Here is a 24,658-nt window from a genome sequence, read left to right as displayed (position 1 = left end):
ATTTATATCTTGGTCTAGACTTAGTGTTGCACTCATAGGCGTATTAACATCTTTACATTGATCCATATTGTACTTCTTTAACAAGTCTTTAACATATTTACTTTGACAAATAAATATGCCATCTTTCTTTTGCTTTATTTGTAGTCCAAGAAAGAATGTTAAGTCTCCCATCATGCTCATTTCAAATTCCTTGCACATAATCTCAGAAAATTCCTTGCACAAAGAATCATTAGTAGCTCCAAACAATATATCATCAACATATACTTGAACAACTAGAATATCTTTTCCTTTAGTTTTAATGAAAAGTGTTTTATCAACTTTACCTCGTTGAAATTCATTTTCAAGTAGATGTGCACTAAATCTGTCATACCAAGCTCTTGGAGCGTGTTTCAAGCCATATAGCGCTTTATTCAGTTTGAACACATGATTAGGTAGATCAGAATTTTCAAAGCCGGGTGGTTGTTTAACATATACTTCCTCTTGTAAATATCCATTTAAGAAAGCACATTTAACATCCATTTGATATAGTTTAATATTCATGTATGAAGCAAAAGCAAGCATAATACGAATAGATTCTAACCTTGCAACTGGTGCGAAAGTTTCATCATAATCTATACCTTCTTCTTTGATTATAGCCTTGAGCTACCAGCATTGCTTTATTCCTTACAATGTCTCCATCCTCATTGAGTTTATTACGAAAGACCCATCTAGTTCCAATGATAGTACGATCTGGAGGTCTTTCAACTAGATCCCAAACTTTGTTCCTTTCGAATTCATTTAATTCATTTTGCATTGGAATGATCCACTCTGGTTCTTTTAATGCTTCTTTAACATCCTTTGGTTCTATAAGAGAAAAAAAAGCAGAAAATGCACATAGATTCTTAAGAGAGGATCGAGTTTGCGTACCTTTGTTTGGATCACTTATAATGTTTTCTGGAGGATGTTGAGATGACATTCTAATTCTTCTTCGTAGTATGGATGGTGTGTTTTCATTCAAAGAACTTGTACTTACTTCATTTGAGGAGTTTCTAATTGGTGTATCTAAAGCAGTATGTTCAGGAACTATCTCAAGTTCTTGAGATTGGATCTCAAGATCAGACTGTGAGTCGTCAATTTTTACAATCTGTTTTCCTCCATCATCAATATTTTGTATTGTATCCTGCATGCTATTCCTTTTAACTGCACTAATATCATTAACATCCAGTTCGTCATCACTCAAATCATTAAAGTGTTTATTAAGGTTTAACTCTTTAAATCCTTCATTTAATGTTCCATTGTCGGATTCATCAAAAACATGTATACTTTCTTCAACTATATTTGTACACTTGTTCAACACTTGATAAGCTTTACTATTTAGTGAGTATCCAAGAAATATACCTTCATCACTTCTAGCATCAAATTTACCTAAATTGTCTTTACCATTATTATGAATAAAACATTTGCAACCAAATGGTCTAAGGTATGCTATATTCGGTTTTCTTCCTTTGAATAACTCATAGGGAGTTTTCTTAAGTATGGGTCTTATAAGGCATCTATTTAAAACATAATTAGCTGTGTTAACAGCCTCGGCCCAATAGTGTTTAGCTAATCCATTTTCAATAAGCATTGTCCTAGCTATTCTTTCTAAGGTTCGATTTTTCCTTTCAACCACACCGTTTTGTTGGGGTGTCCTAGAAGCTGAAAAGTTATGGGTTATTCCATATTTTTCACAAAAGGAGTCAAAGCGTAGTTGATCAAACTCTCTTCCATGGTCACTTCTGATTAAGACTATTGGAAGGTTCAGTTGAGTTTGCATCTCTTTACAATGTCTTGAGAACGGTTTCAAGGCTTCACTTTTATCCTTTAAAAAATCAACCCATGTAAATCTAGAATAATCATCAACTGTAACTAAGATGTAAGATTTACCTCTTATGCTCCGTACACGCATTGGTCCACATAAATCAATATGTAAGAGTTCACATGGTCTTGATGTACTTACTATTTTCTTCGATTTGAATGAACTTATTACTTGTTTACCTTTAATGCATGCGTCACAAATAGGACTTTGTTTATAGTCAAGAGCTGGAAGTCCCTTAACTAGATCTTTACTTACCAACTTCTGCATGGTGTGAGTATTGATGTGACCAAGACGTCTATGCCATAGTTTTGGATTATCTGTAATAGCTTTCAAGCACTTGAAATTCTGAGCTGCAATTTCGTTAGTATGCAAGGCATAAACATTATCATTTCTAAGGGCAGTAATGAAAGTATCTCCGGTATTAGGATTTTTAACAACACATTTTTCTTTATCAAATATTACCTCATTACCTTTATCACTCAGTTGAGACACACTTAGCAAATTAAATTTTAGACCTTCAACTAAATAAACATTGTCAATAGTTTTAGATGGATTCTTACCAATTTTACCAACGCTTAAAATTTTGCATTTACCTTTATCTCCTAGGATGATTGAGCCATTGCATCTTTCCTTAATTTCAGAAAATAAAGAGATTTTACCACTCATATGCCTCGAGCATCCACTATCTAGAATCCACTTTTGTTTATCCTACAAAACAAAAAAAATAACCTTTCTCAACCTTACTTGGCTATCCATGTGACAAATTTAGAACCATATTCGGGATAGACCATGTTGGGTGGTCTTGTCCCTTTAGGAACCCATATTTTCTTTATCTGTCCACGCAATTCAAGAGGAAAGGAATTCTTGATAATATAATTTTCCTTACGTCTGTATGGACATGCAAGTCTAATATGTCCTTTGCAACAAAAGGTGCAAGTAGGTGTACGTTTATATTTGTACGCACTTTTCACAAATGTGGTCTTACTCTTATAGTTATGTGTAACATTATTATAACCAATACCACGTTTATCACTAGATGGTTTTTGACGTGTAAGCATTTTAGTGAATTTTGATTCAGATTCATTTAGCTTGGTTAATGCTTGTAGATTTTTCTCAGACTCATGTTTCAAGGTTTTGAGCCTGGCTTCAAGATCATTATACTCATTCTTAGGGTCAATAAGCTGTTTAGTCTGGCTGAGATTCTATTCTTTCAAGACCTTGACAGTCTTTTCAAGTTTAATTGTTTCAGCCTTTAGCAATTCATTTTTATTTAAGATTTCTTCACAACCTTCAGCATAATGACGTATTCTATCCTCTAAGGTATCTTTCTCATCTTTTAAAATTTTTTCAATTTGAAACATATTAAGGAGAGTTGTTACTTATTCATCTTTTGAGCAGTTGTTAAGATAGTCACGTACCTCTTTATGGTTTTGATCTATGTCATCATTGTTATCATTATTAGCCATAAGACATACATGAGCTTGTCCATCTTCACTTTCAGATTCGGATGATCCTTCAGAATCACTCCAAGTTGCAACCATCGCTTGTTTCTTCTTGTTCTTTTTGTAGGATTCCCTTTTCTTCTTAAGATAGTCCTTTACAATATGTTCTGTAGATCTACACTTAAAACACGCAAGTTTGTTAGTCTTAAAGTTTGAATTAGAGTTAGAAGAATTACCTTTATTTCTGGATTTCAATTTCTTAAATCTTGTTCGCATCTTCATAATTCCTTCAAGACCTTTTGTGATCAATGCAAATGGATCTTCTTCATCATCGCTTTCTTCATCATCACTTGAAGATTCATGACGTTTCTTAGCTTTTAAAGCAAGATTTTTCATGGAAGGTATTACATTATTTTCTCCATCATCATGTAGGGTAAGTTCATGAGTTGTGAGTTTTCCAAGGAGATGGTCAAGTGATAGAACTCTCAAGTCTTGAGCTTCCTCAATGGCGGTGACATTTGGACCCCATTTGGATCTTGGAAGACACCTCAAGACCTTCTGGACTTTTTCTGCATTAGTAAAAGTTTTGCCAAGAGAATTCAAATTGTTAGTAATTAAAGTAAAACGAGTAAACATTTCATTTATATTCTCATCCTTTTTCATCTTAAACATTTCGTATTGATGCATAAGGATGTTGATCTTTGTTTCCTTTACTTGACTTGTTCCTTCGTATGTCACAACCAACTTGTCCCATATTTCTTTAGCACTTGTACATGAAGAAACTCGATTAAACTCAGTACCATTTAAAGCACAACATAATTGATTCATTGCCCTATAGTTTTTGGAAACTCATTCCAAATCAGTTTGTGAATATTCGGACTCGGACTTTAGTACATCATTTCCTTGAGCGTCCTTTTTCATGGGTATCTTAGGTCCTTTAGTTATGATCTCCCAAAGTTCCATATCTTGATCAATCACGAACATTTTCATCAAAGTTTTCCAATGTGAGAAATTTGTACCGCAAAACAAAGGTGGTCTTGAGCACGAACGTCCTTGAGCAAACAACCCTTATCCTATTGGATCCATCACAAGATATTACTCTTTTTATGTGAAACTCAGCTCTGATACCAATTGAAAGTTAATAGGAGGTTGAATACTCTCTAGAGGGGGGTGAATAGAGAGTTTGGGCTACTTAAAATTTTGTCTGGAAACTTGTTTCAAGAGTTTGAGGAGTCTGTCAAAAATATTTTCTGGAACAGTTTTAAGTCAATTCGTAAACAATAACGTATGTGCGGAAAATAAACTTTAAAGTATAACACACGATATGTTAACGAGGTTTGGTTCCAACCAACCTACTCCCCGCCTATGGATTCTCTTTCAACCCGTAGGATTTCAACGCCTTTTATTAATCCGACTTTAATATAAACAAGAAGATCTCACTATCTCCTCACACCACGTTCTTCCCCTTGAAGAACCGTATTACAAAGTCCCTTTAATAAAAGCAAATCCCAAATCTCACAATAGAGATTCACAAGTTGAACACTTTGAAAAGTTTCTTGCTTAGGCGTATTAAACTTAATCTAACTCTTTTTAAAACTCTTAAGCCTATTACAAATGTAAGAGTTAAATGAACTAAGAATTACAACTCTTAATACACTTAGAGAATTTCTAAAGAGAGAAAGTTATAAGAAGAGGTGCATAGAGATGTATCCTTAATTCTGAAATGAAGCCTTATATATATAGTGTTACGCCTCAACACATTTTGAAAAACCAGAAGGCTCATTTCCGTTATTTTCTGTTGACCTGGTCATTCTGCGTCTGTCCTCAAGATCTTGAGATTTACATCAAACTGACGTGTATTGACAGCTAAAATAATTTCGTCATTGTGTGCTGTAATTTATCTTTAATATCCAATGCTATGCTGCCACGTTAGTACTCATACAAGATAATGAAAACTAAACACAAACCAGATTTATCAACGTTTAAATAATCATTTAAATTAATTCCTATTTTTAGTATGAATTCAAATAGTCATTTTCTATTTTTAGTGTTAATTAAAGTATCATCTTATTAATAGAAAACTCTATAATTTGCATAACAACTAATTTAACATCAAATATAGCCGTGTACTATAATTAGTAAAATATGTGTACCTTGTAATATATTTAATCATCAAATTAATTTAAGCACATATTTAAATTCAAGTTTAAATATAAAACATTTGAACGTTTAAGATAAAACGTGTAATAAAATATTCAAACTTAATTTCAAATAATATCAAAGTTAATTTTAATGAACCTTGACCTATTAAAATATTTCAAATATAATTTCAAGGAACATTGACGTATTAAAATATTTTAAATATAATTACGAAATTAACCTGATTATAAGCGTAATTATCTTCAAGACTTTGAAACGTATTTCAAGACTTATAAAATCAACTTTAAAATAAACTTAAGTTCTTTAAGCATATTCCAATATCTTCGAACTTTAATATATATATATATATATATATATATATATATATATATATATATATATATATATATATATATATATATATATATATATATATATATATATATATATATATATTTATATATATTACTTATCAAATGTATATCAAATATGATTTTAGACTTACTTAAACAACTAAATGTAATTACTTAATTTATTTGTTTAATGAATATGTGTTTTGAATTATCATCATTTAAGAAAATTGAGTCTTCAATTTCTCTTATCATTATTTAAGAGAGTTGAGTCTTCTGAATGGGTTTACAATCCTTGTTGAACCGATTGTTCGTACTTCTAAGAATGCTATAAATGAAGCTGGGGGCTTTACCCCATCCACATCCATGAATAACACCTTGCGTGGAACATTAGGGGGCTGAATAAAGCTCGGGAACAAATCCTTGTGTAATATTCTATAGGAGGGTAGCTACCTTACTGTAGAGGTGACTTCCCTTCCTGAGGGTACCTGGATCACTCTCCTATTTTGATACGCTTCTTCCCTCATCAAGCTAGTAAGAAGTCCTTTCGATTCTTGAATTTAACACTTCATTTGTGGATGTTGTTAGTAAGGTCTGGGAGACCGAGGAGTTTTCAAACACAACAAAAATTAAAGCTCTTTAAGCCTATTCTCAAGCAGCACTTTCAGCACACACTCCTATTCAGCAGAGGGGTCTTTGAAGGTGTACGAGGTGATCGATCGCACAAGGTCCCCTCTTTCTCTCGTATATGAAAAACTTAATAAAACAAGAAATATGTTATGTTTATTAATAAAATAAATATATTTATTATAAATAAAGTGCAAAATAAAATTTTTGCACGGGGCTTTCAAATCTTTCAAGAAGGCTCTATATTCAGGTGTCACTACTCAAGGTTTATAAGGACTTGGAAACAGCTTAGGCTCACCTTCATGCTGATCCCATGAATACTCTGTTGGTGAATGTTGTATGACCTCATGCCATGGACCTGAAGTTGAAGGAGGCAAAATCATATTATGCTTCTTTCATGCTACAAAGGGCTAGACTCAATTGGTTGTAGTATGGTGATGATAATACGAAACCATTCTACAACAGTATCAAGGCTCAAATATGTGTTTGGTTTAGAGATGATGTATGATGTTTTTACATTTGTCTTTGAACTCCTCTTTATTGTTTGCACATGAAAAGTGAATTTGTTTAATTCTTCATAGAAGGTGGGTTCCTCTTTCATACTAATGCATTTGATAATTGTGTGGGTTGTCTCGTCTTTACGGTGTATTTGTCTCCTCTATTTTTGTGCAAGGTAAAATTTCAATTTTTCCAAAATTTAAAGTATAATATGACCTCAATTTGATATATATAGCAATCAAAACTACATTTTTGAAGAAACTTGAACAATGTTCCAAATTAGTGGTAAAATCAAATGGGGAAATGAGACAAAACAACAAATTAAAATAACCAAGGAAATACATTTTTGATTCTTATTCAAAATATGTAATCTCCTAAAGGCCAAGTCTAACACTCACATTATACAGAGATTAAAAACGAAAAAAAAGTGATAAGACTACCCAGTAAGTAGTAGCTATATATTTGACAGCTTAAGTGAACGTAAAAAAACTTCATTGTGTAGCTTTATCGACAACAGCAAGTTTAACAGATATGATGAACGTTGAAGATCCAGCAGATCTCAAATACTGGATATCTCCATTCATTTGCTTCACTAATTTCCTGCTTATCAGCAGACTAATACCCTCTTCTGTTGCATTATCTTTGTTGCTCTCGAACATCTGTCCTAATAACTCTTCTGTTATCCCTCCGCCTGTGTGTAATATCCTGAATCAAACACATCATAAACAGATAGTAATTTGCCGTTAAATTTTAACGCCAAGGAAATTATCAACGTATTCTGGAGAATACTGTTTACATACAATGTCAATTAAGTGAAACAAACAAAAAATCATATACATATGTTTATTGTAATTAAAGTTATGGTTTGGGTGATGCAACTATACCTGAACTCCAAATTTGCTAGCAGAACAGATTCCTCTACCTTGTATTTTACCAAGCCAACTTTAATTCCAACTTGTCCTCCAGCAGGTGTACAAGTTACTGAAACAAACAGAAAATCTGCCAGGACTTGCTGGAGCCTTAGGCTATCTCCACACAAAGTCTCCTTTAGGAACTCTTCTGATGTCTCGTTTTCTATCCGAATTCCTTTATCATTGCTCTTCGCCATTATCTGACTCATAGACGCTACTACTATATCTTGGATAGAAAATTCCACCATTTCTAACTCAATGTTCCTATCACCATCAAATAAACCATTTTGATACACATTATTATCCCAATATCGTAAAGTGGCTCTCATCTAAGTAAGGTTTGGAGGGTCGGATGTACGCATCACGACCCTTCTTTGAGAAGACAAATAGGTGATAGAGTATATAACATATGTTGGGCATCAAGTATAAATTTAAACTTTTGGTTGAGTTGGTTCCTTAACATGGTATCAGATGGCTAGGTCGTCACCGGTTTGAATCTCGCTCTCCCTTCTTTTTAATTGGAATTATTAGCATCAAGTATAAGGGGACTTGTGTTTCATCCACACTTCTAGCCCAAAGAACTCTCAAGTAAGAGGACATGATAGTGTATATAACATATGTCGGGCCTCAATCATTAATTTAAGCATAACAAAGAACCAACCCTGACAAAATGTTAAACTTATGGTTGAGGCTCCAATATATATTACACTCTCACGCCCAACATATGGTATACAATCTATCAAGAGATTGTTTCTAATTGAATCTTGATAGCAATTATCATTTACAACTCACGTTAATAAGAACCGCACATGTTATAGTAATAAGCCGTCATAATATTTTAAACTATAAAACTAAAGAACTATAAACAATTCTAATAATGAAAATTTTATCTACTAATATACTACCACAAAGAACTTTACCTTGACATTTTAACTTCAAAACATTTCTCAATAGAATAAGAATCATAATTGGTAAATATGAATTCATACCCATCAATGATGCTATCCAAATCTGAATCTTCAAGGATCTTGTTAAGTTGTCGTTGGCACTGAGCACTTGTGTGCAAGAGCAACCTTTGCTCTTCTCCTATGTCGGTACCCTCGAGCATCTTTCTAGAGAACATAATGCCTGACAAAGGATTTCTTATCTGTGTTTTCATATAGGCCAATGCTTTTAGCCTCTTAAGAGCAGCTTGCTCAGCTAGTCGTTGTACATGAAATGTGTCCTGAAAATCCTGACTAGCAAGCTGCAAGAAGCCAAAAACACCAGTGACTGCACCGTCTCTGTTTAACTTTTTGCTTACGCAAATCAGGGTTTCAATGAACTTCCCATTACGAGTGAAAAAGCCAATTGGAATTTTTTCGGTATCTTGGCCACTCAAAGCACCATTAAGTACAACACCAAGGTTTACAAATGACTCGAGATTTTTAAGACGACAACATGCTTTCTGGGTACCAAAAACCTCCCCTAGTAACATCTTATCAATGACATCCTCTCGCTCATATCCTGTTAACTTCGACATTGCAGGATTCCATTCCGAACACCACCCAAATTCATCTGTTCCAAATATCGGCGGAATCAAAGGTGTTGGATTATGTACTATAGCTTTATAATCGCCTTCAATTCGTGTGAACTTGTCCATAACTGATTTCTGACCAGTTATATCCTGAGCAATGAAACATGCCCCGATAACATTTCCATTGACATCCTTGCTTGAACAAGCATTCACAACTAAGATGACGGGACTGTCTACCACCGAATGATGCCTTTTGATCTCGAACTGAACATTAGTCTCCTCTTTTCCTGAAGAATGAAGAACCAGTACCAAAAAGTTAGATTTTTTCTATATTATATGCACGGTACGTACAAAGGTATAAATCATGATGTTTTTAGCATATGTAAGGGTGTGTTCAATATCATCATCAGCCTTTCAGTCTTAATGCTTAGAATTTCATTTTAAAACAAAAATTTCAAGCTACTATCTCCATTACTAAAAGTTTGCTCAGTTTGAATTTTGCAAAGCGTATTTCGTGCGTTAATATCTTTAAATACGTTTCATAAAAAATTATATATCAAAACTCTATACATTAATATGAATCTAATCATATCAGGATATGTTTTAACTCATATATATTCAAGAAAAACCATTGAATATTCTAACATGGACAAACTTTAAGAGATGGAGTACAAGAAAAATAACATACGATAAGATCTATGGAAGTAAAATTCACTGGTAACATAATTTCTTAAGTTCACATTTGTTCCAATAGAAAAGTTTAGATCAAAGAGGAAGAATTCTATAATGCCAATAGTCATGAGCCCAGCTAACAAACAAATTATGTTCAAAAATAGTATAATAAAACAGACCTTGTAATGCTAAGTGCAGCAAATTCCAGAAAATATCAATTGAAGTGTCTGCAACTAGTTCTGATATATGTTTTCCAACAGCTTTTATTACAGGAAGCCCAGTGAGCTCGGAAATTTTGGTGTTCCAACCATTAACAAATCCACCAGAGTCAACGGCGAAAATAGGGACTGTGGCTGTTTCAATCAAGCGCGCCATCTCATGGGTAACTGCTTTAAGCTCTTTGATGCCATCAATCTTAAGATCACTGATTTTAGAATTGATTATAGACGTATTAACGTCTGCTGCTTCCCTATCCTTGAAAGCATTTCTAAGAATAAGCTGTAATGAATAAATAGCATCCATCTCAAAATCCTTCCAAGGTACACTCCTATTCTTCACAACCTCGAGGAACACCTTGAATGATGATCTAGGGTGCATCTTTGATTCATCATCCTTATCATTGGGCCGATGTTTCTCACCGGCCCATTTTAACTCTGCAGCAGTGTGAGAACGGAACCACAATACGATGTTCTTTGAAGTGATTTTTACAGCGGCCATCCCACAAAAAGAACCGCCAAGAGTAAGAGCTCCCGGATAACCAGCTTTATACAAACTATCAGTGCTTAGTCCTGTAGAATTTTCATGATGAATGGATAGCCACAAAGCGATATCTCTAACTTGGTCATCCGTTGGGGTGACCCCAAGTTTCCATAACTTATCGCTGTACAAAAGCACAGCGCCATCGCACTTGACGAGATCCATAATGTTTGGACTTTTTGTCACTATGCCTAAAGGAACATCCCTCATCAGCATATCACAGAGGAGAGTTTGAGTTTTGAGGATTTTCTTCTCGAGGAATTGGTTTTCCAACACTAGTTCTTTATTCACATGGATGGCAAATACTTGAGCTAGAAATTCACAAGCGTAACGCATAGGAAATGGGACAAACCTTGGAGATGTGTGGTGGCAGACAACTAAACCCCATAGTCTCTTCCTCTTTTGTTGGGGCGTAGCAGGAATAGCTCCGTTGTTTTCTCCATCCTCGTCATTAACAACGACAGCCATGACCAAGGATCCTATAGAGTTCATATTCTCCATATATTGAACATGACAACCATGTGGCGCCCTGAGAGTTGAACCACATAAAGTCAACTCAAATGGATGAATTTGATCCTGAATCACCTGCACACCTTTTGCACGGCAATCACATATCAGACGGACCTTATTCTTCATAAACAAGAATCGGGCAGCCTGTGGAATATCAGTTGCAGGATAATGCAAGCCTAGGTATGGGTCGAGGTTAGGCTTTGTAATCTCAGACACAATTTCTCCATGGTCATCTTCATGAAATTTGTATGCCATTACCCTGTCATATCCGGTTAACTCAAAGACCGCCTGAACCATGGTATCGACAAGTCTGCCGAGATTTCCACTTGGCAAAGATTGCAAACGAGTAATCGCTTTGGCTGCAAGCTTGTAAGATTGCAGGGCACCTGAAACTGTCATTGGAACTTCATATAGCTTCACGGGTTCAAAGTCAATAACTAAGCTGCTTGTTACCCGGTGAATGATCGCATAGAAAGGGATTCCAGAAGCTTTGCTATGAACTAAGATCGGATTTAAAAGAGAAACATCAGGATACTCTAAAGCCTTCTGCAGTGCAGAAGCACTTGGTGCAGTAAATATAGTCCTTACATCAGTTCCGATCCCAATCATTGGATGATTCCCTATACTTGGTACGACATGACTAACCATTGTTAGCATTTCTGAGGCATTCTCACTATAGGCAATCACCCTAAAGGTATTCTCATCGAGGGCAAGCAAGCATCCAAAAGGTTGAATTATCTTTCCTTTCTGTATCCGGATAAGATAAGATGAGGTGACCTTATCAGTCTTTGGAGGTTGTTTTCGTCCAATACAGCTAGTAGCACGAATAGAACTAGAGTAATCAAAATCACTGCTGGAATCCTCAAAATTTGCATGAAGCTTTGCATCAACAATAGTCTGAGCCATAATTCTCGCTTTGTCGTTTAAGCGTCCAAAATTTTTGGAACCTTGATTTGGTGTTGACGAAGACATTTTGATGGAAATCTAATAAGAACAACTGTGACTTGGTGTTGACTTGATGGACCTACGCTAAAAATGAAAATTGATGAAAATAATCAAAATCAGGTTAAAGAAGACAAAAGCCATTTTTTGCTATTGAAAGACTAAATCAATTATAATATACAGAATATGATGCAGCAAAGTAAGAGAAACGTTAGTCAAGCTTGCTTTCCTTAAGTGAAATGAATAACTTATGACCATGTACAATCATATTATGGTAGAATCATATTATGGTAGAAGGAGCGCAAAGGTATAACGGTATAAGATCCAACTACTACTAGTGCATGCTTTAGTACCTAGGCCATATATATATATATATATATATATATATATATATATATATATATAAAGAAACTACCTAATGTATAAGTGTATTTGCAAAAAACAATTTGATATATATATATTTTTTCAAAAAACTACCTAATGTATTATATTCCTCTGCAAATGACTACACTTAGCGGAAAACGTTATTGGACCTTTAAGTTTGAAGTTTTGAACAATTTGAGAGGTTAAGTTGTCTATGTAGTAGTATCTCATTTATTCCTGTATTTTTAAATAATTAAAAATTAAAACACATAAATTAACAATATTTTTTCAAAAAACGGACGTCACGATTACCATGATGGGGTAACTATTTCGTAATTCCGGTCGAAACATTGGTATTTAGTGCTCATGAAGAGAATTGTAATAGATTCTGCCAAGAGCTTAAAGCGAAGGTTAATGTCAATTGTTTTCTCCCACATTTTTTTTTCGTTCATAGCATTTATTTCATTTATGCATTTGAACCTTGAGGTCCTTTTTTTCTAAACAAGAATTCTTGGGAGATTTTACTGCTACAAAATTCATTTTGAATAATAAACTCATTATGCATAAAAATCAGACATCAATTTCTTTGATGTTCAAATACCATGAAGATACTTGGGGGGCGAATGGGAAAGTTGTTTGCTGGGTTATTCATAGTGGTTATTATCTGATTTTTTTACTTTTGTTAATACTTTTGTAATTTTATTTTTATTTTATTTTATTTTGTAAGTTTACCTATTAACTTTTTGAGGAATAATATTTTTGGGTAATGACTTAATAGTTTGAGATTATTTATGATTAATTAATAAGCGGGATTATTGTAGAAAAATCGCAACAAGATTGGATAACTTTTTTTAAAAAAAAGAAAAAGCATTTATTTTTACACTAATAGTTTGGTTTCCAATAGTGATGTATTATACTCCCTCCTACTCATCTTAGGAGTGTCATTTGACTTTTTACGGATTTTAAGAAGAGTCAAAAGTGGGACCAAGTTAAAAACCCATACCAAATATAGAAATGAAACAATTAAGGTGACTTGACCATAAAAAAATTAGACACATAACCTACATAACCTAAATGGAAGGGAGTATTCAACTTTGTGCAATATTGATTTTTGGCTTTTGTATGCGTTTTTCTCAACTATTACAAAAAATAAAAAGTCAAAGCTACGACCAATAATTAATTGTTAAAGACCCTACGACGAACAATTAATTATTAATTATCAAACACCGTACGACCAACAATTAATTATCAAAAAAACATTTATGAATTATATTAAATAAACTTACAACCAAGGATCAATTGTCATATAAAAAACCTAAACCATATGTATTAGGGAAAAAGGGAAAACTGCACCCAATTTTATACAAAAAAAATTGTGGAATTAACATGAAATAAAAAGGAGAAGAGAAGTTGTAGGAAAAAAAAATTTTCCACTATAATTTCATAGGAATGTGGGCAATATATTCCCTTAAGTTTTGTAAATGGTTTCGTTCCATAGATATGAATATATATGACACACGGCAGCAATAAAGAAACTAATCACACCATCTTGGCATCTTCCCTTTCGAGAAAAAACAAAAGAAATTAACAATAAAAATCAAAATTATATCATAATTCATGCCTAGAAAAAAAAAGTGCAACTTCGAGAACCTTAAAAATTTTATATAGTGGGATAGTCGTAGACAATGAAAAACAGAGTTCTAAGCAAAGTAATTAAAAAAAAAAAAAAAGAAAAAAAAAGAAAAAAGAGAGAGAGAGAGTTGTAACCTTTGAGTGGAGCTAAGCTTCAAAATCAAATCTGAAGCTAATGAAGAGCACCCTTGGCCTTATATTATCCAAATTTCATGATCTTCTTTGCGATGCTTTATTTTGGAAGAAATTGAGAAATGAAGGAAAGTTGAAGACCGAGAAACACCGACTAAAATTGAAGGTGAAGTAATTTGATTTGGGTTTGTTTAGTTGGAAATTGTATTCTATTCCCGAGTAGTAGTATTAATTTGTTACGCACAGACGCACAGACGCACAGTTGTTGTAGTCTGGAGGAGGTGGAAGGAAACTATAACAAAAGCCACCTGCGAAGTGCAACTGGTCACGTGCGCACATCCCAAAGCTCATTCAACCCTCTAATACATACATAATCCCACTCTCATGAAATCACATGCTGCCAAGTATACCGTTCGTTTAGTCGGTGGTTTTAAAATGGTGGTAATGGGAATGAATTATAATATAAAATTTCATTAAAAATTTCATTTCATTTCCATAATAATGAAAATTTACAAATTTTGGAATGAAATGAAATTTTAATCACAAATAATTTTTATTTACAAATTTTCATTACCACCTAATACCACCTCTCCCAATGGTAATGCATTGGAATAAATTTTATGATAAAAATGAGATGATTGGAGTTGGAGAAGTATGGTCATCAAGGTAGCAAAGAGATTTTTCAACTAAAATTACACTAGTTTTTCATTCTCATTACCACCGTTTATTACTACCTACCAAACGGGCCGATATAGTATATGTATGAAATTTCATGTGACATTAAGTTTTTGACTTTATCATATGGTTGACAATAAAATCTACATGGTGACTCTAAACTTTCAACTTTTTTATGTGGGTGACAAAATGTTAGGATTTTGGTTAAATTAAGTACTAATTTGGAATGGATTACGAAATAAGAGGCCAATTAGCGTAACGTTTATTTTTTGAAAGAAAAGTCATTATGTTCAAAAAAATAATGTAAAGTTAACAACAACACTTTCATTTTGTCTACCATGTGGAAAAGTTGAAAGCTTAAGGTCACCATATTAATTAAAAAAAATATTTATCTACTATATGAGAAAACTGATAATTTAGGATTATTGCGTGGAATTTTCCCAGAAGTATCTACGCTAAGTGGTTCTATTCAAGAGGATCGTACAAGGAGTATCTCTTTGATACTCCATTCTATTGTCATCTTCCTTTGTCTTTTCATACGTATTAATACGTTGTTTTTATTGTTTTATAGATCTAATTGGTGTAATTGAAAGTTAAAAATGTTGGTATTGATCAAATTTATATTAATACAATTTAAATAACATTAATTCCACTGGTCTTGATCATATTTTACATCAAAGGCAAATCCAAGGGGTTGTCAATACTATAATTGACATCTCTTAAATTAAAAACATATCAATAAGATTTAATAAAGTACGGAGCTAAATAAGTTAGTAAAACTAGTTTGCTTCTATAATAACTGTCTTTGTTTAAAAACCAAAATCACAACTAACATATAATAAATTCCATTACTTTTAAAATATACAAATCCTATCGTCATTGATGTTACAAAACTCCACACCACTAATGAACATATTACTGCAATTAATTGAAAAAAAAAATTAAAGAAAAGTTATTACAGTGGTATTGTGACGAAAAGATAAATTAAATATGTAGATTAAAAATTAAAAGAGTGTAGGTCATGACCAAAAATAAAAATGAGACAAATTTGATGGAACGAATTAAAAAGAAAAGTTGGGCAAATTTCGTAGAACAAAGAGAGTATTCATTTTACAATTTTATAAGATCCCATCACAATTAACATCGATATTCACCTAGTTTTTATTTCAAATCTTCGGCTTATTGTACTATATTATTCTGATAAGTGCAATTATTTATACATATTATCATGATTTACTCCTTTATGATGGTCCTTGTTAGTCATTTTGCTTATTTTGGAAAATTTATGTGATTGCTCTCATTTTGTTTATTTATGTTGCTTTTGAGGGGTTTAGATGGCTTCTAGCTAGTATAAATCATATGATTTTGATGACTATGGAGTTTATAAGGGTGATTTTTGTTTGATTGAAGAAGTACTTATATAAAGTAGAGAAGCAAAAAAGTATAAAAGTGTTCATAATGCAAAAATTTTAAGTTGAAATTTAATACATATTCACTTTATTGACCATAACTGTTATAGAAAGATCGTAATAGTGCCAAATCAACGGCGTTGAAAACTAAACTTAATTAACTTTCCGATGGTATATTATAATCTCAATTCTAATGCCCGAGCAAGAAATAGAGGTTGTTTAAAGTTCACTAATCAGCAGTGATTCACCACTTTATAACCAACAACTCATCGTCCACTTTATAACCAAACCAGATCAGATCAGATTAGATCAGATCAGATCAGACCAGACCACATTAGATCAGATCAAATCATTATTATTATTATTATTATTATTATTATTATTATTATTATTATTATTATTATTATTATTATTATTATTATTAGTATTAATTATATCATTATTAATTATTATTATTATTATTATTATTATTATTATTATTATTATTATTATTATTATTATTATTATTATTATTATTATTATTTCTAATTAATAATAATTATTATTATTATAATAATAATTATTATTATTATAATTAACTATATTAACTTATTATTCAATTAATTAATTAAATAATAAAAATATATTAATAAATATTTAATTATTTAATACTAATAATTACGATTATATTTTTTAAGTAATATTAATATTAATTAATTAATTTCTTAATTAGATAATAATAATAATAATAATAATAATAATAATAATAATAATAAATAATAATAATAATAATAATAATAATAATAATAAATAATAATAATAATAATAATAATAATAATAACAACAACAACAACAACAACAACAACAACAACAACAATAATAACAATAACTTTATGATTAAGATCAAATCAGATAAGATCAGACCAGATCAGATCAGACTGAATCAGACCAGATCAGACTAGATCTTATTAGATCATATCAGACCTTAATAAATTCAGATCAAATTCAATCAAATTAGACGAAGAGAATAGACCCTTAGCAAGGAATTGATGACTCGCCGCCTTTTTTCTATATGTTCTCGCACGTCTTTTTCCTATGTTTTGTAGTTATTGTTTATTTTTAAATTCTTTTTATTAGGTTTTTGAGTTATTTTCAGCTTAATTGAGAAGATTGTTTCCCAAGATACCTCTCTTTGACACTATTCTCGTTCAAGCTTATTTTATATATTACAGCTATGTGTAAGAAAAAAATATTGCCAAGTAGGATTCGTCTAATCGCATATTTTCATAATATTAATTGTTTATAACTTTAGTTAAGCATTCAATATATAAATAATCAAAATAAAGAACTAAATTGCGTAAAAGTCAAACATAGCAAGTACTGTAACAAATAAAGTATATAAATATAACAAAATAAATTTATAATTTATTTAAAGTATAATAGTATAATAGGTAGTTTAGACTATAATAATAGTGTAATAGAATGTCATATAAATAACATTGTTAAAGTCTTAATGACACTATAAAAACATTCACAATATATCTATAATAGATCAATATCGTTATTAGTGGTTTTAATTCATTTAATTCAGAATAATGAACAAATTTCAATTAAATCTTTAAAATACGTTCGATTAAATATCTAATTGATTAATATATAAACTAATAGTTCAATTTTAAGATATAACTAAATGAAGTAGTTAAAAAAATTGTAATGGTAAAGAAACGTTTGTAATGTATGATATTTTGTTGTAATGTATGATATTATGTCGTCTCGTTTTTATATTCGAATTATATTTATAATATGACGTACATAATTTTATTTTTATATAGATAACCCTGTGTTTTAATATATATTATAATGGTATAAGTGTACTCTCTCTTTTTTTATTGTTGTTACTTTGGTTTTTATAATGTGTTTGTAAAAAGTTACTTTTATGAACTTATATTAAAGCAAATTGGTAAATGATATGTATATCACATATATCATGATAAATTGTATGGTATCAAATCAATCGTCAAAGTTGGATAAGTTTGCCTAGGAAAATAAAAATAATAAAGAAACCAAAAACATTATTTAATACTTTGAGTATTATATTATTAACAAATATTAAATTATAAGTTTTGTGGACTTGACTTAGTTTGAAACACAAATCGAGTTTAGACTTTTTACTTAAATTTCACATTTAATCTATGACTTAAAAGTCAAGTTCACAAATTTGGTTCGAATAAACTTATATTCATTTTAAATTAAATATGAAGTTCAAAATTCAAAATAAAAAATAGCATAATTTCGAATTTAGAGTCGAATGTTAGGACGAGTCAGGTCCAACTTCGTTTTGTCTATGAATCAAACTCGGAGTTGGATATTTTTCCCTTGGATCGAATTAAGTTCTGCTCGGATCTAATTAATTATTAAGAGCGGATTTGGACTTAATTGCCATTTCTATATACACCTCAGTAAAATGGTGTTGTTAAAGAAAGGATCGCACCATGGAAGAAATGGCTCAAACAATGCAAATTGATAATGGTTTATCTAAGTACAATGCAAATTACACCTATTTAGAACTTAATTTGTTGTGTTTATAACTTCTTCCCATACTATGAGTTGTTTAGACCTATCCTGAAGAAAACACCTTATGACTATTTTAGAAGCTGAAAGCTAAATGTTTCATATTCTATTGATTGCAAATGCTTCATTCACAATAATGAAAAATATAATCTTGGAAAGTTTGATGCATGAAATGATGAAGGAATTTTCCTTGGATACTCTTTGATTAGTAAGGCTTACAAGGTTTTAAAGAAACGATGTACATCCTCATTGACATTCTCTTCATCTATCTCATATCCATTATTATTCTTCCCCCATATGAGCAGAACATTTTTTTTTGTGCACATTCTGTTGAACACCTTTTTCTTCATAAACTCCCTTCTCAACATGCCAAACCCAAATAAGATATTGAAGCCTAAACCCACGCTAAAGTATGAAAGTTGATAGGAGGTCGAATACTCTCTAGAGGGGAAGGGGAAAGAGAGTATGGACGTTTAAAATTTTTGTCTGGAAGAAGATCTCAAGGATTGAGTGACCTTTCAAAACTGTTTTCTGAGATAGTTTTAGGTCGATTTGCAAAACTATAACGTGTGTGCAGAAATAAACTTGAAGAACAACACACGATATGTTAACGAGGTTCGGTTCTAAACAACCTACTAGCCGCCTAAGGGATATCTCTTTCAACTCATAGGATTTCAACGTCTTTTATTAATCCGACTTTAAGACAAACTAGAAGATCTCACTATTTTCTCTTACCACGTTCTTCCCCTTGAAGAAACATCTTACAAGTCCCTTTAATAAAAGCAAATCCCAATCTCACAATAGAGATTACAAGTTGAACACTTTGAAAAGTATTCTAAGTTAGGCATATTAAATATGAAATAATCTAACTCTTTTTTAACACTTAAGCCTATTACAAATTGTAAGAGCTAGATGAACTAAAAATTACAACTCTTTTTAATACTTAGAGAATATTAAATCTTAAGTCAAGAGAGAAAATTGTAAGAAGAGGTGCATAGAGGTGTATCCTTAATTCTGAAATGAAGCCTTGAATTTATAGATGGTACGCCTAGGGATGCAGGCGGGACGAGTCCCGGTTTGATGGGTCATGGGGTGGGTACGGGTATAAAATTCATACCCACCGCGGGGATAGGGATGGGGATGGGTTTTAGGTGATACCCGCCCCATCCCCGCCCTGCCCCGCCCCGCCTCAAGATATGTACAAATTTTGGGAAACTCTAAATTTTTTTTCAAAATTTTTTTTCAAATTTTGGGAAACCACGGTTTATTTGAGACTTTGGATGTGTGTTTGTTTGAGACTTTGGAATTTGGATATGTATTATGGGTTTTAAGGCCCAAAATGATTGAATATAAATATGTGGCACAGATGGGTATTAAGCGGTGATTTGACGAGTGGTGGGGCGGGAAAAATGGGTATTGGACAGGGATGGATACCCAGATGGTTGGTGGGGCGGGGATGGTTTTAGGTACAAACCCATCGGGGAGGGGACGGGGAAAAAAATTATATATACCCGCTGCGGGGATGGGGACTGGGATGGGTATTGCATTAACAGATGGAGATGGGGACGGGAATTCCAATCCTCGCCCCACCCTGCCCCGTTTGCATCCCTAGTTACGCCTCAACATCTCCTTGAAGAGCAAGAAAGCTTCATTCGTTAATTTCATCGATTCAGATATTCTGTGCCAGTCTTCAAGACCTTGAGCTTTATTTCAAACTGACGTGTACTGACAGCTAAGATAATTTCGTTATTGTGTGCTATAATTTGTTTTTAATAACCAATGTTGTGCGCACGTTAGAACTCATACAAGATAATGAAAACTAAGCAAAACCAGATTAAATAACGTGTAAATACTTATTCAAATTAATTCCTATTTTTAACATTAATTCAAAGAGTCATTTCGTGTTTTTAGCATCTATTTAAATTGTCATTTTCTATTTTTAGTATCAATTTAAATTACCATCTTATTTATAGGAAACTCTTTAATTAGCTTAACAACATAATTTAAATTCAAATATTAACGTGTACTATATATAACTAAACGTGTGTACCTTGTACTTTAACAATTAATCAATTAAATATCTTAAACACACATTTTAAATTCAAATTCAAATATAATATTTTCAAACGTTTAAGATAAGACGTGTAATAATATATTCAAACTTAATTTCAATATATTTTGACCTATTAAAATATTTCAAAGATAATTTTAATAAACCTTGACCTATTAAAATATTTCAATGTTAATTTTAATAAACCGTGACCTATTAAAATATTTCAATTATAATTATGAAAATAACCTTATTATAAACATAGTCACTTTCAACACATTGAAACGTATTTCATGACTTATAAATTTAACCTTAAGATAAACTTAAGTCATTTAAGCATATTCCAATAATTGGGACTTAAACATATATATCAATTATTAAATTTATATCCAATATGATTTTAGACTAACTTAAACAACTAAATGTAATTACTTAATTTATTTGTTTAATTAATATGTGTTTTGAATTATCATCATTTAAGAGAGTTGAGTCTTCAAAGTATGTGCTCCCTAAGAATGTCAACACTACTTATCTTTGATACATTGTCACACTTGACACATGGGGCAATAAAAACCAACTCCCCCTGTCCTAACTTGATGTTCGACAACAATACTACAAAATTCTAGACCCAATATAATCAACAATTTATAACGATTCAATACTACTACACATTTAAGAACGATCTTTTATCATCCTAAGTTATATTAAGAACAAAATGAATACATGTAAATCAAAATAATTAACCAACTAAGTAATAATAATTCACATTCATTTTACCCTAATTAACCTTCATATTCTTTAAATTATTCAAATTAAGTACATTCAAATAACAAAACATATATTTACTAAAAATCCTTTTTTTTTTTAACAAAATACATATAAATCAAAATAATTAAAAAACTAATAATATAAACTTGAAAAAATGTATAACTCAAAAATAACAACTACATATATAATTAAAAAACACATTCAAATATAAACAATAAAACAAAATTTAATTAATCCCTAAAACCATAATTAATCAAAATATCAAAAAGCAAATAAAATCTAGTATCTAGATGAAGAATAGTTAAATGTAACTAACAATGGAGCAAGAAAGACGAAATTCGTATACATGACCATTTTTTTTAAAAACACAAAAACCACCATTAATGGTGTTTTATATGGTAAAAGGGAGGAAGGAACAAAATTAGGGATAATAGGAAGTTTGAATAGATGAAAAATTAAAATGGAAAATTACCTTAAAGTTGTTAAAAGCTTGATAACTTAAACGGAGTTGAAGTGGTTAATATCGTGAATTTGGAGCAAAAACTTGAAGGAACAAGAATAGACTGTTAGTTTTCTAGGTTGAAGCAAGGTTGAAAAAACATGAAGAAATTGAAAGAAACGTCATGAGTTTGGAGCAAGATTGAAGAATAGATTGAAAACGTTAATGAAACAATATACTATACTACCGTGCTTATTAGAATCTCGATCATGATCTATGATTCTATGATCCAAAAACAGGCAACCGATCCAGATTGTAGGTAGGATTTTAATGTTGGTAGAATCATGTGTTCCCACTTAGCTGAAGAATTTAGGTTATAGCATCATAGCACGATTCTACGATCTTACGATTCGATCCTATAAGGGTTGTTTTAATCATAATATATTTTCATATAATCCAGATTTCACTTATATCATTAATATATTATATTAATATCACTATAAAATTCAAGTTTTCTTGATTTGTAGTTTAAAATGATCATTAAAAGTAAATTTTTTTTCGAAACCTAATAAATGAAGTCAAATAAGTTTTTATTAAAATTTGAAAAAGAATAAATATAATTGATAATAATAATCCAAATCACATTAATGCATATTTTTTGGACCACACGATCCTACAATCCATTTCTACCGATTTCGATTTTACCCCTCCAACGATCCTAGGTAGATTATCTATTCCTACAACCTTGTATACTATTACTCTTGAGGCAGTTTTTGAAGCAAAAAATAAAATGAATATATGTTGCGGTCTTTATAGAAACGCAATATATGCCACCTTATATGTTATGGAAAGAACCGCAGCATATAGTCTTTATTTTTTTTCCTAATTTTGCCTATTACTTTTGTGCTTCGTTATTATTAAACTGCAACATATGTCACATTGTGGATAACTTTTATTCCACTAGTGAGTATTCATATTGTTTTTGATGAAATAGATAATGGTATACTAAGTGAAGGATTTTGATAAGTGCAATTACTTACACTTATTTATATCATTTTATACTCCGTAATGATGGTCGTTGTTAGTAATGTCGTGCTTAATTTGAAGATTTATGCTACTTTACCCATTTTGGTTAATCATGTTGATTTTGAGTGGTTTTGATTGTTGTAAGCATAATTATTATGGTTTTGATGATGACTGAGTTTACTAAGGGGATTTTACCTCGGTTAAAGATGTTTTACAAAGAAAATGAGCAAAAGAGTAGAAGAGTGTTTATAATATAAAAGTTTTGAGATGAAGTTTGATATATGTTTACTCTTTTAGTCATAACTTTTGAAAGGAAGATCGTATTAATGCATGGTTTGCAGCATTGGAAATTAGATTTCAAGAGCTTTTCAACCATTTATTATACTCCCCATTTTGACTATCGAGCAAGAAATAACGATCGTTGCTGCAATTTCCAGCACCAAAAACGAACTCGGTTGTATAGAATCATCTTGCAAATTTGACTCGACTGATTCGATCAGGGCTGCACGGCATTTCTTTAAGCGGGAGATTTTCTTAATCTTTTAATTAGTTTTTCATTAGTCTCTATGGTTAAGTCCTTCCTAGTATAAATAGAGAGCAAAACTTGATTATTGGGTTTTTTTTTCTTTCCTTCTTTGTTCCTCTTTTTGGTTCTTCTTTTTCACTCCATTCAACATCCTTTAATTCTTGTAAGCTTTCTTTAGTATTTAATTTCTTGTCATTTTAATTTCTTGTCATTAATTTACATTACTTGTATTAGTTTAACCTTTCTTTGTCAAACTTTGATTATTTTCCTAGTAATTGTCTTTTAACAAAAGTAGTATATTGTTCTTCATAAATTATCTCTTGGATCCTTAATTATGTCTCTCACATTTAAATTATTGTTTTCCTTGCAAGTTTCATTATTATGATCCCTTATTATGCTTAATATCATTCTATGGTTTTTATTTATTGTGTTATTCATAAATAGTGAGTAGATCATTCTTCTAGGGTTAAGGTTTGAACTTGTAATTCAAGTATGATCTAACGATTCAAAGTGTCTATAAAGTTAGGATTAAAGTGATTAAATTGTGCTGGTACTTTCTCCCCAACGGTCACCAAACCGACCCAATCCAACTCTTCATTCACTTCTTCACTTCCCATAGAGAGGAAGAGAAGTTCCTCCTTTCACACCCCCACACAATTTAATTCAAACTAACCCTTCTTTTGGGATCAATACCATTTTGTTAATCTGATTTTTCTTAGGTATTATAAGTAAAACTATAAATTTTTCTTATTAGTAGAATTGGGAATTCATATATTATTCTTGTAATAGTTGTAGAAGAAGAGGATAAAGGTGTGACATTGAACTAGAAGCAACATTGGGTGACATAAAAGCTTTGATTTTTGTGGTGTTTGATGACAAGTCATGAAA

General features: G+C 31.4%; 1 protein-coding gene across 2 annotated transcripts; it reads right to left on the bottom strand.

Annotated features, from left to right (window-relative positions):
- Positions 1–7,217: 7,217 nt before the first annotated feature.
- Positions 7,218–14,715, bottom strand: LOC130820805 (phytochrome A-like). Of its 2 annotated transcripts, none has more exons than XM_057686322.1 (5): positions 14,331–14,715; positions 10,172–12,287; positions 8,794–9,607; positions 7,778–8,068; positions 7,218–7,598 (listed from the first exon to the last, which is right to left on the bottom strand). In XM_057686322.1, exons 2-5 carry the CDS (start codon positions 12,228–12,230, stop codon positions 7,385–7,387), a joined length of 3,378 nt encoding a protein of 1,125 aa, XP_057542305.1. In that variant the 5' UTR covers positions 12,231–12,287; positions 14,331–14,715; the 3' UTR covers positions 7,218–7,384. The 2 variants fall into 2 exon arrangements, with proteins under 2 accessions (XP_057542305.1, XP_057542306.1); XM_057686323.1 differs by having other exon boundaries at positions 10,172–12,282; positions 14,331–14,702.
- Between the last annotated feature and the right edge of the window lie 9,943 nt (positions 14,716–24,658).

This window comes from Amaranthus tricolor, chromosome 8, assembly GCF_026212465.1.
Source record: "Amaranthus tricolor cultivar Red isolate AtriRed21 chromosome 8, ASM2621246v1, whole genome shotgun sequence".
Classification (NCBI taxonomy): domain Eukaryota; kingdom Viridiplantae; phylum Streptophyta; class Magnoliopsida; order Caryophyllales; family Amaranthaceae; genus Amaranthus; species Amaranthus tricolor.
This window is presented reverse-complemented; position numbering and strand designations above follow the sequence as displayed.